The sequence below is a fragment of the Phaethon aethereus genome (assembly GCF_964289735.1).
Source record: "Phaethon aethereus genome assembly, chromosome: 20".
NCBI lineage: Eukaryota > Metazoa > Chordata > Aves > Phaethontiformes > Phaethontidae > Phaethon > Phaethon aethereus.
The window spans coordinates 9,722,861-9,737,790 of record NC_138596.1 but is presented as its reverse complement, the minus strand read 5'-3'; the positions used below and the strand labels follow the sequence as shown (position 1 = coordinate 9,737,790).

General features: G+C 43.0%; 1 protein-coding gene across 1 annotated transcript in view; it reads right to left on the bottom strand.

Annotated features, from left to right (window-relative positions):
- The window catches only part of CCDC187 (coiled-coil domain containing 187), a gene marked incomplete at its 5' end in the record, with an annotated part of 45,269 nt that extends 32,332 nt beyond the window's left edge, over positions 1-12,937 (bottom strand). The window contains 11 exons of the mRNA XM_082009148.1: positions 160-839; positions 1,340-1,431; positions 1,795-2,543; positions 3,287-3,415; positions 6,547-6,652; positions 7,050-7,161; positions 8,526-9,056; positions 9,602-9,671; positions 10,781-10,874; positions 11,675-11,718; positions 12,919-12,937. Coding sequence (XP_081865274.1) covers positions 160-839; positions 1,340-1,431; positions 1,795-2,543; positions 3,287-3,415; positions 6,547-6,652; positions 7,050-7,161; positions 8,526-9,056; positions 9,602-9,671; positions 10,781-10,874; positions 11,675-11,718; positions 12,919-12,937 — 2,626 coding nt within the window. The remainder of the gene's footprint in view (positions 1-159; positions 840-1,339; positions 1,432-1,794; positions 2,544-3,286; positions 3,416-6,546; positions 6,653-7,049; positions 7,162-8,525; positions 9,057-9,601; positions 9,672-10,780; positions 10,875-11,674; positions 11,719-12,918) is intronic.
- Positions 12,938-14,930: the final 1,993 nt, after the last annotated feature.

The window sequence follows — 14,930 nt, the reverse complement described above, 5'->3', positions numbered from 1 at the left end:
GAGCAGTATGGATACAGCCTAGAAGACTCACTTCTCAGGGATTTTCCAAGACACAACACTTCCAAGGGGAAATCAGGCTTAAACCCTGCTTTCATAGCTTTGAAAGATTTGGGCTATGACATCTGGGTCTCACTGTTGCATTGTGTTAACATGATCTACCTCGCAACGCGTTGCTCAGGTCTTCCCCGGTGTTCAGATGCCTCTGTCCTGCGCTGTGAGTGATCCATGGTAAATCTTCGCTCGCAGTACTCCCACCAGACAAAGGAGTGGGTATTTCCTTCTGTCTGTCCAGGGCTGTTGTTCCCTCAGTGCTACCCACAAGGCCAATCCTGCCCAGTCCATGAAATTCTCTAGCTGATGACACATATAACTCATCAGGATCTGGGATGTCCAGAAACATTTGTATAGTCATTGTCCTGTCTTGCTCATCCTTGGATGTCTCAGACTCTGGGACCGAGGATGACTCTTTGAAAAGGTCCAAAGTTGTCTCTGTTGATGTTTTGTCAGCAGAGTCTTTAACCCTGCTTGCTTCATTCAGCCTCTTAGTTGCCATCTCAATCTTTTCTTCAAGTTCCTTGGATAGACTATGTATGGCTTTCACTCGATCCTGTTTACTTCTGTATGGAGAAAGACCAGAAGTCAAATCCTTGGAGGAAGGTTTTGCATCTTTCTGAGGAACGGAAAAGCTCAGAGGAGGCGTATGCAGAGCTGGGGGAGAGTGGTCCCTCAAGTCTTCACATTTCAGAGGACTGAGAAACCAGCATTTGTATTCCAATGGTGATGGAGAAGCTAATGCCACTCTTTTCTTAGGTGATTGAACCATTTCTAGAAGTTGATTTCTGTTTAAACAAAAAAGAGAAATGTCAGGTTATAAAGAGAAACTATTAGTAGCCTTCTGCACAGATCAGTATCCTCAGCTAAAGCACTTCACAAAAGAAAAAGGAACAGATTTCCCTGTCTATAGATACATTTGTCAAATGATAGATTCAGGATGGAGCTTGAACTGCTGACAGATGTGGAGAAGAATCAGCCTGGTGCTGGCGAGGAATAATTATTATTTAAAAATACAAAGCATAAAACCACAAAACATAAAACTAGGCTAAAAGATTTGCCTCAAGCTAGATAGCCAGAACATCAGTTCCCTTCCATGCTCTAAAGCACTCCCAGATGCTCCCAGGTTCTGTAACCGCTCTGGACTAGGGTACAGTGAGGCTGATTTTAAGGTGAGGTGTGAAAGTATGTTAATCCGTTGCTCTATTTTTCATAATTTACAACAGAATACTGTAAAAGTCTGCAAGATGCGCGCTGAGAAAGAGGCTTTCTAGGATGTTTTTAGTACCTGCCTCTGTGACCTTTACTTAATAGAGTACAAGATGTTTTATCCACCCAGGCCATGAAATTCCTCTCCAGGATTCCACCACTGGTTTGCTCCTGAAACAGAAGTGACTGTTAGTGTAAGCATTAAATAGCAACAAGAGGGGAGCATTTGGCTTTTGTTCCACTTAATAATTGGTTCATGTAACCAGAAAACTGCATGCACCAAACAACAAACCTGTTCTTTTAGTGGAAGCAATGGAGACTTCCAGGCTTTTGACCCTGAAGTCAAGGGTTCCAGCCTTACTAATGAGCCCAGCAGTTCTTGCTATAATTAGAAGTTTAATTGGTCTATTTTTTCAGATAGAATTTTTTCTCCCTGACACTTCAAAGCATTTGTATGAAGTGCTTCATCTCCTACATGGTGCTACACTGATCAAGATTGGAGGGGTTTCAATCTGCTACTCCTTTATGACTTACTTGCTTGAGTTTACACTGAGGACTTTCTTTTGTAGAAGCTGTTTCCGCAGTGAGCTTGTGTGTTTGGTCAGAACACATTTTCTTTCCAATAGCTTCTTTCTGTTTCCTGTACACTTCTTGCAATCTCTTATTTCTCATCTCCATGGCCTGCACCAAAGACTTTTTCTCTTCTAGACTTTTTTTCTTTCTTTCTTCATTCTTTCGATACATAAATGCCTGAACAACTTCAGGGCTGTAGGGGTGAGGTTTTTTAATGTTTACCCTCTTGTTTGAAGGGTGCTTAAGCTTTTCTTTCTCAGACACTTTCTGCGCAGGGCTGCTTGAGCCTTTGTCTCTGTGAGGAGATATGCTTTTTCCTCTACTGCAGTTTCCTGAGCTGCTGGGCTTGGCTCCATCTTTCGTTAATGAAGATCGTATCTTTTGCCCACTGAAGGCAGAGGGAGTTATGGCCTGAGGTCCAGGTGAAGGAGAATGGATCCCTAGGTATTGCTGCAGAACATCTACCTTTCCTTTCACAGTATCTTTTGGGAGCCTGGTGTGTCTGTGTTCATCATGGTACTGGCTTTGCAAATGCAGGTTCCTGAGTATTTGTTTTGTATCCTTGGTTGGTGCACTGCTGCCCCTTTCAATAGGCTTGCTGGGGGGAACCACATAGCTTTTGAATTCAGGGCTTTTCCCCACAGGTTCAATTCTTCTTTCTCTGAAGCTGTTTTCCACCACTGGCATTGCTACAAATCCTCTACCAGGTTCTGTGGAAAGCATTTAGAAAAAACAGAGATTACTTCAGAGATGTACCAATCCCCGTATCTATCATGTGTATCTCAAAACCTGCTTCCTATTATAAGTCTGAGGACTATTTGCATGTGTAGCCCAGGCTTGTACATCTGTTGTAAAATCTGCAATGTTCTAAGGAGAAGACAAATTTGTAAGTAAGTGCAAAATTTGAAGTTGCAGTGGCCAATTGTACAAATGATGTGTAGTTTGTGGCCCTTCATTATAAATAGAATTTAATATACATGGGCAGAGAAACTCTTTACCTCATAAACCTCTTATGCTTGTCAGTGTAACACAATGAGAACTCAGTGACCAGCCTTGGGTATTGGTAGACCTAGGGAAGCTCTACAGCTGTGTCTGGCAAACCAACCCAGATAAAAAGCAGAGTATGCTGGTAAGTGCAGGATATGGAGCTGATGCTGTATCTCTGCTAGGGAGACATAACCTCTGTCATGATCCAGACAAGTCTTATTTTAAGGACACAGTGCATTTGCATTGTCTCTTCAAAACCACAAAGGATTCATTGTGCCAGCTGACCATGGACAACAGCTTTAGTAATTGTTCTGGGTGGTTGTTAACCTGACAAGTGAGTTTTTGCAAGAGTCATTAAAGATAGGTGCTCAGAAGGGCCTTGAAATAATTTATTTCAACTAGTTTTAATAAACCACTTTTTTGTTTGTGTGCCAAAACAACTGGTGTAGCAGAGAGGCAACTGTACCAAAGGTATTTGCTGTGGTCTGTTCTTCAGCTGTGCTCCTCAGATTTGGAAATGTAAGGGGTGGACCAAGCAACTTTCTAGCTAACTTCTGACCTTCTCTCCATGCAGAAGCACCAGGTAGCTTTATACCTGAAACAGAGGATTTGTATTTCATTATTAAACCCTCACATGTTCTTTGAAAGAAAATTGTAACTCTATTATAAATCTTTTTAATGGTGATTTCCAGGACTCACACCCAAGGTGTAGGGAGATCTAAAAAGTTTCAATCTTTTAAAAAAAAAAAGTTGATGATACTTTGATAACAAAATGTTTTTAAAGCACTCAGACTTTGGAGGCTGTCACTCTGCTAGGGTCTATTCACTGACTGACAGAGAGCCAGTTCATGAATCAAATGAGGGCAACACATGAAGGTTCAGTGATTTTCTAAGGCTTTACCATTAGCATTTATGTCATTTAACACTTGCAGCCTGTTCACACAGTTCTTTCTTACAAGTTTCACTCTGAAACCATTGACACCCTGAGTCCTCAAGAACACTAAGAGGATGTCAGGACACCGACCTGAGAGCATCTGAGAGCATCCTTCTATGATGGATGGTACTTACTGGGTACCAGCAGATTTGAGAACTGAAGGGAAGGGGATAACAAAAAGATTATTTTCCTTGTGATTACTTCAAACTCACTAGAGTAAACTAATTAATTTTTAAACTGGTGAGAATCAGCAGGATGAAGTGTGGAAGAATCAATGAACGATACAGGGTGAGGGACAATGTATAACGCAAAAATAAACGATGCAGTATGCAGCACAGACAAATTATTCTTGCTTAATAGGTGGTGTCACATAATAGACAACATTTATCACTGTTTTACTTCATAATTTCAGATTGCATTCACAGCGTGCCAATACTAGCACTGGCATAATTATGTATTTATCACAAACACTTCTCCAGCAGAAGGTGATTAAATAGGTACTTATTTGTTTTTTGCATGAAAATCCTCCCCACCAAATTCTCCCCTAATGAAAATATTCAAGCTTTTTTTTAAGGAAAAGGTTTTACTCTTAAGTCAGTATCAGCCTCAGTTCAAAGATGTGGTTCAGTACTCAGTCAACTGACTGAGTCAGGCCTTTCTAGCTTCTGTTCAGTAAACTTGTCTATGGGCTGAGCTGACTGTGTGCAGCACTTCTGAGAATCATCTGTCAGGCACGAAGCACTTCCAGAGACTGACTGGTTAATGGGATTGTCCTGAGATTCCTCTTTGCTTTGTGAACAACAGCTCTAGGGCAAGATCTCAGCGCTGGGCTTGGTACCGTGGCCACCGATGGAGTCACAGCCACTTACATCAGCTGAATTTGCAGCAGACTCTGAGATGCTCTGGAGGCTCATCTTAATGGTGCAGTTTAGGTTGTGTCACAACAGAAATGATGTTTTTCAGACAAGGAAGAGCTTCACTGTCTGTGGGGCTGAAGTTACTTCCTAGAATTGTGTGATCTTACTTGGGAAGCCTTCAATGGAATTATTCACTGGATCTATGCAGTTCGGTGTTTGACAGCATGGAATTGCCAAAATTTGTTGGACTCAGTAGAGCTGAGATCCATCAGTGTTTTTAATGAAACACCTTGCTCTATTACTTTGTTTTTTCTAGCTTAGCAGTATTAAAAATGCAGGATGCATTTCTTTTTATGCTGTCTTAGTTTCTCTGAATGCAGCTGACAAATTAATATGTAGATCTAACAATTTTTGCTTCACCATGTTGTCTGATTTCAATTAAATCTTTTTTTTATCTACACAGTGTTTATTAACTACAGAAACTATTATGCTAAAGTTCAAGAGCAGCCTGCATTTCTGATGAAAACACTTGCTAGAAGAAAATCTTTTGATTTAAATATTCTCCTGGTTTTTTCTACCTATGAACAGATGAATATTTTATAGCTGTTTTGACTTAATTTTTTGTTAACTACAGCAAATTTATAATTCATCAAATTCCTGAGTACTCTGTCTCTGACCCCTGCCCCTCATTCATCTCTTCGTAGCCCTGCCTTGGCTCTTCCACTGACAGAAACTAATAGCCAATAAAGACACCATGACACTGGCAGTTACAATGATGAATGCTTCATGTGGCATGGTCTTATTATGACCCACTCTCAGAGGAAGATCAAGCCATTTTTCAAACAATCCATTAAAACAAAAAAAAGGAGAGAGAAGGAGATTATTATATATTTCATGCATTTTAAATAGTACTTAGGTAGCAGAGCACATGATGCCACTATGTTCATAATTTCATCTGCATGGTATTAGGTAGCTTGGATTTTTTCTTTCTGTTTCACCCAATTTACATACCTCGTACCTTGGCTAGTGTAAAATACGACTGCTTTGAGTGAACAGTGCCCATAGCACTTCCACTACTTGTCCTGTTCCCCACAAAGCCTGAATGCAACCATTTCCTATGCAAAGTAATAGCATTAAATGCGTAAAATTACTCCAGTAATTCAAATCTGCCCTTAGAGGCACCATTCAAGGAAAACTGAGAACTAATGATTGGGACTTCTGTTTCTGCTGCTGACTTTGTAGTAAGGCTGTGGATAATTCATCTGACTTTTCACTACTTTCGTTTGGTACTTGTTTTGCAGGCTAGAAAATCCCTGCCTTTTGGTGGCACTCAATTCCTTAGGGAACACAGAACTGAATAGGTGACAGGCAGCTCTCCCCACCTAAAATGTATGTCTTGTTTTTCATTTTTGATGATTTTTAATCCTGACAGGTCTAGAATTCAACTGCTGCAGGCAATGGCATGACAACTTGTCAAAGGTAGCGAAGGCTGGTTCTTGGCTAATGTCTCTGGGCACAGGCATGAAGCACACGGCAAGTCCTCTGCACATGGAGTGCCTGGGGGAGTGTGTGTGGAAGTGACTTGCCAAATTTTACCCCAAAATTCAGTGCCAGAAAGTGTTATCAGGTGGCCAGTCTGATACCCCATCCTGGGGCCCTCAGCATGATTCACCAGCATCTAAAACAGAAGCTTTGTGCTGCCTGTGGTCATCTTCTGCCTTCCTGAACAAATGTCAATTTTTGTCTGTTCCCTCAGTGGTTTCTTTGTTATATGCTTGGTATAAGTAGGTCCTGGTCCTTGACTGTGAATCCTAGGATTTTTGGTATTATTTTAATAACCAGCTAAAGATTTTGGCAGGTGAGTGCCCAGATGCCACTAATCTCCAGTAGTTTTGTCCATCAATTTGTGTAACTTCTCATTATTTTCATCCTTACCTTTACCTGTTGCTGCTCTCCCCAAAACAGAGGATGTGGGTGAAGGCTGCCTCTGGCATTGTGTTTGGATTCTCCGTGCTGAGCTTCTCTCTTTTTGGTCTTTAATCAGGAGAGGGGAAAATGGAAAAGAATTACTGTGCAGCTAAAATCAAACTGCAGTCACGACAACAAACCAAACCCAGTCCCATTTGTTTGGAAGGCAACAGCAGGAGTCTGTCTGTTGACACTGGTCACAGAATAAGCACAACTCCTTTTTTTGCGGTCCTGGAGATATCTCAGCAAAGCAAGTGTTGGCCTGGATCCCTGAGGTTACCCCATCTACCCATACAACAGTGTACTGTGCAAATGGCCCTGGCCTAACTGTCACACCCAGCGGGTGCAATGGGACACCTTTCCCCTCAGAGCCTCTCTGGAGATCCAGACTAACCTTTCTCTGCAGAGTACATAAACACTGCATTGCTTGGGCAAGTTGCCTGTAACAGTTATGATACAGCATTGCTAACCTTGGGGGCTTTTTTATGACGCCTCCCTTGTCCAAGCATGGTAAATTCTTCTCTGCCTGGTATTCTGTGATCTTCATCCGGCAAGGAGAGAGCAAACCTCAGGTTCACAGCACTAAATCCTAGACAAACAGATATTTGAAACCTGTTGGGCTACAAGGAGAAGTGCAAATGCTGGTATCCAATAGGACTGGGCTCCTGCATGTGTGAAAAGCAGAAGGAGCCTTCCTAGGCCAGACTGCAGATACCTGATTAAGGTAATATCTAGCAAAGCAGTTGTGACACACTTTCTTTCAGTGGTAGCGTACAGTCAGACAAACTGAACAAGGTGCATCTGAACCAAGCGTCAGGAGCTGTTCATCTTCAGCCTCAGAAGCTGCCTCTGTTCAGCAAGTTGAACTGTTTGGTAGTTCCCTAACTCAGTTATGTAAAGTGATCTGGGTTAAAAACAAACTAAACTAGCCTTCCCCCTGAGAATGTTCAAAAGAAGCTCAGCAGGGATTGTGGCTTTGGCTTCTGGGTATTAGGAAGGGTAACGCCACGCAGTGATGACAGAAAGCGCTGCCTTGATTCAACTGAAAAGGGGGAGATGGCAGCACGGATGTGTGCTCCCACAGACCCGAGGTGAGCACCATAAAATATTTCCATACATCACTGTAAAAGGTGATTTGGAGCAAATCTAAAGGAAATGCCCATGGAAGCTGGTAGTGTGTGATGAGGATCATAGTGCCCAGTGAATTAACACTAATGCTATTTTAGCAATAAGATTTATTATGCACAGCTTTTCAGCTTGTCTTCTCTAGTCTAATATACCCTCAGTAATCCCCCGTTGGCTGAAAAGATTGCCAAGCAGGCAGGCTGACCGAGCTAGGCATAGGCAGCCCTTGCTCTCGAGTCCATGCATTACTCACAGCAACCTGAGATCTCAAATCACACTAAACTGAAGTGACAGCTGTAGATGAATGGTACTTCAGGCCCTGCAGCAAAGCAGGATAAGGAAGCCTAATAATATTTGCTTTTAGATCTACACTAGTTCCACTGAATGAACTGCTGAATCCCCTGTAATGCCTCTGAACTACACAATTCCTACTTTAAATACCTCTCCATGCTACTGTGCTGCTATTTCCCATTTTACGCTTTATATCTGGCAAAAGGTACAACGTGGGAAGAGAGAGGAGAAAGGAATATATTTGCAGCAAACTCTTTACTATTACGTGGAAAGAAATGTATACATTTGTGCATGCTGGCAAGTAAATCCAATGGAGAAGTGAACTCAGTAGCAGGTTGATATTTGTAGTGCAGGGAGGTTTATAGCTCCCCCAAGGGCTGCAGAAATAAATGAACTTATCACATGAACATGGTTGCTGCCCAACATATACCAAAGTGTGGGATGGAAGCTGTGTGGTTAGTTATTCAGCTGTGCCAAAGCACTGCCTGGTAATACACAGTTTCAGTCTTTCTCCATAGATGCCAGACTACTACTGACCTCTGTAAACTGGAGCAGGAGGAGCAGACACCACTTTGCACACCTTTCTCTTCAGGGGTCTTTTTTGCAGTGGCTCTTTAGCATCGTCAGAAATCAGGCACTTCTGCTCCTGAGATGCTGCTTGCTGCTTTTGCTTCTGCTCCTGGATTCTCTTCCTGAGTTGCTCTAACTTCTTTTGGGGTGATTTTTTCCACAACGCTTCCAGCTTCTGATCTCTGGGCTTGCTGGGTGATGAAAGGTGGTATGTAGGAAGCAGGACAGCCACAGGCATGGGAGCGTTGCTCCAGCTGCCACATGGGACAGCTGAGAACGGACTGCTCCCTGCAGGGGAGTGAGGTGGGTGATGTGGAGAGCAGGGAGATTTTTCCTTTTGTGCTGTGTGACCTCTTGAATCTGTCTTCTTCCTGAAATTGTCCCTTCTGGGTCTATACAGACTCTTTGCAGGAGATAGCGGCTCAGGTGTGCCTTCGCCATCTGCAGCCTCCCTCCTGGCAGGGCTGCAAGGTGCTGAGTGTGAGTCTCCCCTGGGGGACAGAGGAGTCATTCTGGACGGGCCAGAGCTTACGGCACAGCTCTCAAGGAAACAGGTCTGTGGCCAAGCAGGGGAGACAGCAACACAGTTTTGCTTTCTTAAGAAAAAGAAAAACAAGACTGAATATGTAGGCTGTGTTATTAAATTGGTCAATAGACTGCTAATATAAATGACAGTTGACTTTCTACAAGATGCTGTCATAGTGGTCTCAGTGTCTCCACAGGATCAGCATTTTGCCAGTTAGCAGCAGTTTGGCAAATGAAAATAATATTGGGAAAGTGCAAAGTGAACCATGATCTGATAAAAGTTATTACAAGCATGGGCAGATAGACTAACACAGAGAATTTATGTCAGGGCATTGGCTTGTTGGTCAGAATTTCCAAGGGTGCGATTGTTCAGTGACTTTTTCTTTTTATCTAATAAACAGTAAGGTGCTAAACTTTTTCTGAAGTCCTGCATCCCAGCATTTTAAACCCCTTTATGTGTTGCCTTTGTCTCTTCATCCACCAAATGCTGTACATTAAGGTTATCTTTTACCTGCAGGCTGGAGGAATCTCATTGCTCTTTTTCTCATTCAAAGCTGTTTCATCTTTGTTCCTCTCACGATCTACAGTGTAGCAAAATTATGTCAATGTCAAAATTTCAAAAATGTTCCTTAACAATTAAATTTAAACAGTTCCTTTTACTGGGGATTATTCCCCAACCAAATCTGGCCCTTCAGACACCTGGGTACAATTTCATTCATATGTGGTAAAGAGTCTTGGTCCATACTTGTTGAAGAGCTTGCCAGCATTGCAGGAGAAGTGAGAGTTTGTTCTTTAGGGTAAAAAACTCTGTGTACACTGTCTCCATGCCACCCAGGTCTGCAGGGCAGACTGAGTATCTGGTTACTAGCCCACGCTACCTTTAGTACCCTGTGTCCCAGCTACTTCACTACCATAGCATATGGTGTTAAAGCGTGCTCCACCAGGTCACATCGTGCCCCTGTCATTTAAACCCAGTGAGGAACATTCATCTCATCTTTCCTTCCCTGTTTCAAATGGCTTGGGAGAAGAAAAAGATTCACATGCAAACCCACAAGCTCCAGCAAAGCTTCTAACAGATCAACTCAACACATCTCTCTTACTATCCCTGTTACCGAGACCAGGGTCCAGGCAGTGAGTCGTTTCCATGAGCATGGTACAAAGCCTTACTGCTTAGGGAGAAAATAGCACCCATAAATATTAAAGGCTGACAGCTTAAACTGCTCCCAGCCAATAAGCTATCTCAAAACCAAATATCCAGCAGATCCGCAAAAAAAACCCAAGTTTGTTCTTGTCATTAGTTTTTAAGAGTCTTGTGGAATTTGGTTAAATTTCCTGCTTTTTTCTTATCCCGCTTTGTCTGTTAGAGATGATTTTAAACATATTATACATCTCCTGCAAAAGTAAATGAATAAAATTCTGTATTTACATCACTTCAGTTATCTCTAGGAGGTCAGAGGTCAAGCACAAGTGGCTTTTACTTTTCTGTAGCTGATGGGTATTAATGCTGCATCTTTTGCCTGAACAAGGGTGACTCCTTGTGCATGTGAAACCGGAACATTAGTAGATAGCTGATGAAAACACACACTTTCTTCAATAAAGAGGGCCTTTCACCACCTTTTGTCACCTTCCCTTCCCTTCAGCACCAAAGCAGTCCTCCACCTCAGCAATTTCCCAGTAACTCAGAACTCACCAATGCTTTTTTTATGCCAAAGCTTTCTTCTGGCTGCCTGTGATTTGGCACAACTCCACATCTGATGATAAAATTTGTTTTCAATCCTTTGTAGCTGTGAAAAGGCAGATTTTTCTTTTGAAGGGAGACATATGGGGTTTTTTCTGTTGTAGCCTCTTGCTGGCATACGCTGCTTCTCTGATTAATTTTGCAGCTCCTAGTTACTCTGTAAATACTGGCATGTCTGAGCATGTTCCATGTGGTATTTCCTACAGTTGGAAAGAATGCAACTGACTGGGAAGATAAGAGATGAAATCACCTCTCTCCATTATTTACACTTTGCATGTATGTATGCCTCAGATTTTTACCAGAGCTGCTCTGATGTTTTAAAAACAGCATAAGCTGGAAGTAACCCCGGCCAATAGCAACTTCAACACTGTGATACTAGTCTCTGGCCTCGACTGTGCAAGCAGCAGTGCACGCATTTGGATATTACCCATTCATCCAAGCAACTTCACTGTTAAGATTGCAGCTGCTGTGCCTGATATAAACATTATTATGTTATCTACTAAGAGGACAATAAAAACAGGGACAATTCAGAGGATATCCCAGGTCAGTGAGTGTCAGCTTTCTGTTCAGGGCTTCAATCACAAGCAAGGCAAACCTTTATCTGTTCTTGTAATTAATTTGAAGAGTGTTGTGAAATTTGGTAAAATTCCTTGCTTTTCTCCTTATCCCCTTTTTGTCATTTAGCAAATGATTAAAGAGGTTATATGTTCATTGCAAAAGAACAGAAAAGAAAGGCATGTTTACATCGCTTTCAATTACATTATATCCATGAAAGGAAACCCTGCAGTGTGATGCACAGGTAGGTGACAGAGTGATAAAGGTATGTGTTCCCTAAACTGCACGTACCACTCCTTTGGCTTTCTGAAGACTTGTCCAAGCCAGGGCCACATCTGCAGAAACAAGAGATGAAAGATATGTTGTAGCATCTCTTCACACGCGTCTTCACTGTAAACAATTTTCCCTCATGCCCAGCCCAGAATAGATTATAGAGCTGGTGGCTGAAACACAGAACTGCTCCTGAAAAATTGTGTCTGGACTGCTTTTATATACAGCTTGTTTTCAATGTGTGCTTAGTTCCATCAGAGTTAATGCTCTTTGAGCTATGTTAGTGCTTATTCAGCAAAATCCTCACTGATATTAGCTGGTAGCTTTGCACGTATTTAAGAAACACTGAGCTGAATTTCACAATTCAGTCCTATTTGGCAGTAATTACTTACAAAAAAACCCACAGAGGATTACTTGTGAGAGTAAGAATGGCTCGTGTCTTTTTACAGAAAAAACAAAGCAACACATCAGATACAGGAAGCTCCTAGTGTGAACTTGTTGCATACATTCAACAGTAACTGAGCCTTGGTGACTTCAGGCTGAGCAAGATTCATAGAGCAGCTTTCTGTTAGAAAGCAGCATGAAATGGGGAGTTTTGGTGTTGCTGTAAGAGCTGCAAGCACAGTTACAAAACTGTCCAACACTCTCCAAACTTCAAAATATTTGCGCCATTGTGTCTGAAGTTATGCAACCCAGATTAAACTAAGCACTACAGTCTTTCAATAAGCAATAAATCCTCCGTTTAAAATAAAGTTATCCAAGAGTCTGCTAGGACTCTACAGAGGAAAATGGAAGCTCATTACTCACGTACCAGCTAGAGGATCTGATTCTCCAGATGCAAAACTGTTATCCATCTTCCAGGTGTGCTAAAGCTCTGCTTACTTGATATCCATGTCTGAAATAACCATGCAAAAGGACTAGTCATTGCTGCCCTATGAGAACAGACTGGGTCATTTTTATGCCTTTTTTTTTTTTCTCATCTATAATTGCTGACTGCCCATAAAGATCCTCATCGTTTACATTTCTGTGGTGTTTGCAAATGTTACCTGTTATTCTTAATTTTCTCAGCCTTGTGAGGGAGTCTCAGAGAGAGACAGGGATATGTCACAGTTGGTAAATGTCCTGCTCTGGGTCAATACCCTGAAGAGCTGCCCTGAGAGCTCAGGAGTCTAGCATGCTCCCTTGGGGCAATGAGTATATGACCGGAGAGTCAAGAAAGTCGTCTCCCTCCCATGTGCCCCTGTTACTGCCTGGTTAACACTTACCTTTAGAAGCCTCGGCCATGGATGGAACAAAGTCTCCACTTAGGAGCTGTGCAAAAGCATGTAGAGAAGCACTTTAGAGATGATCTGTGTGAGGGCTGCAGTCTTTCTACAGTGGCTAATCCCAGAAACCACTTCCAAGGGAATATGTGAGAAAGTTCTCAGCACTGAACATCCCATTCACTGCTCCTTCGCTGGGCTGAGCCACCCGCAGACACCAGCCCCCTGGAACCTGTTGGGAATGCAGAAGTTCCTCTGAGACAAGTCCCAGGTCAGTCCCTGCCCCTGCCCATGAGTGCTGGGAGGTGCAGGAGGATGTCCAGAGGAGTCCCACCAGCCCAGCCAGCCATCAACCATCGCCACACCTTTGTTTGAGCCCCTCTGTGCAGGGTGACTGTAGCGACAGCACAGAGAGAGGCTGTTAGGAACAGAGGAGAAAACAAACAGCATCAAGAGGAGCCTGAAGGCTGATCTCAGCTTGAAAACACGTGGCAAGATGCCAGCAGCTTTCTTGACAAGCCCTTGCGTCCTTTCCAGGGTGTCTGGCATCCTGGCGATGATCACTCCCAGGGCTGGATGGCTGCAGAGGAGAGGGCAGGACGACCAACCTGAGGCCCAGGTGGAGGCAGCTCTGCAGTTCTGGGATGGAGAGAGAACATGGTGCCAGAGCGGGGGAGAAACCAGACCTATCTGAGTCCTCAACACAGGGCGCCTGTCCTCACTGCAGGGCACCTCTTGTCATCCCAGGCACCTCACCTCACACCTTCCTCTGTGGGCTCATCCAGCCGTTGATCCTGTTCTCAGCAGGACTCTCTGCCACACTTGAATCCCTGGTCTCAAGACAGCAGGGGGCTTAATTCTGAATATTGGCTTTTATTTAGGGTGTAATGAAAAAAAAAGGGTTTCTGGTCTTTGTGGTTATAAAGACAAGCTTGAGAATATAAAGTAAGTGTATGCTAAAGTCTCAGATAAGGTTTTTCCACCTTTGTGGGGGTCGCTTTTTTAAGTGTCACAGTTTTTAAGTTTAAGTATTTGAAATCTGGGGGTAGCCATTCTGGTTATTCAGGTTCTTGCTATTCCTACCCTCCCATTTCGGATTAACCAGAGGGAACAGTTTATTCAGCAAACAGCAGAGGGCAAACTCAGCTCGCAGGAGATGAAGCACTCGGTATTGGGAGGCTGCGGGCCCCAGTTTCTCCCAGGACAACCCAGGAGAATGGCAGTTGTCACCTTGGTCAAAGACAACCCGAATGGTTAGCAGCAGAAACACCCTTGCTATGGCAGTGATTCATTCTCTTTGTTTTCATACTCCGCCTTTTCACAGAGCATCTTTCTGATGGGCTTCAATGGGCAGTGACATCTTGGACTGAGGCCTGCCAGCACATGTCTTAAACCCTCCCAAGATTACAGCTGCAGATGGCTAAGCATCCCTTAAGACATATCTCAGTTGGTGCATTTGCCTTCTCTTTGCACGCTGGCCATGCATTGCTTTGGGAGACTCAGTTTCTGCAGCCCTGCCCCAGAGTTACTCACAGCTAATTCCTGGATCTCTGGTTACAACCAGAACTACTACAGTCAACATATAATAGCCAAGACCAGGCTGATCATTCAGTGCTGCTTCTCTTCCTTGGTTGGATGGTCCATAGGCATTGGTTTCCTGTGAAATATTTCCATTTCTCAACTGTAAATTTTTTTCCCACAAATATCCTCTCATATATGTCGAAACTCTGCTGGTCCCAAGGCTATACTTGCTGTTGGCTCAATTATTCATGGAAGGCATGTGAATACGATAGAGACGAACAAATAGGGATAAAACACATTTCTTGTTACCCTACAGCAGTGGCCATCACTTACTGCTGTCATGGGTTGAATTTCAGTAAATACCCTGAGAAGAGGCTTTGTAACCTCTTCTGGATCCCACTTAACTGCAGAGCAGAGCAGACTGGTGTACTGTTTCATCAGCATTTTGGTTTATACTGAATCTGGCTCTTTTTTCTGGTTTATGTCCTCAATTA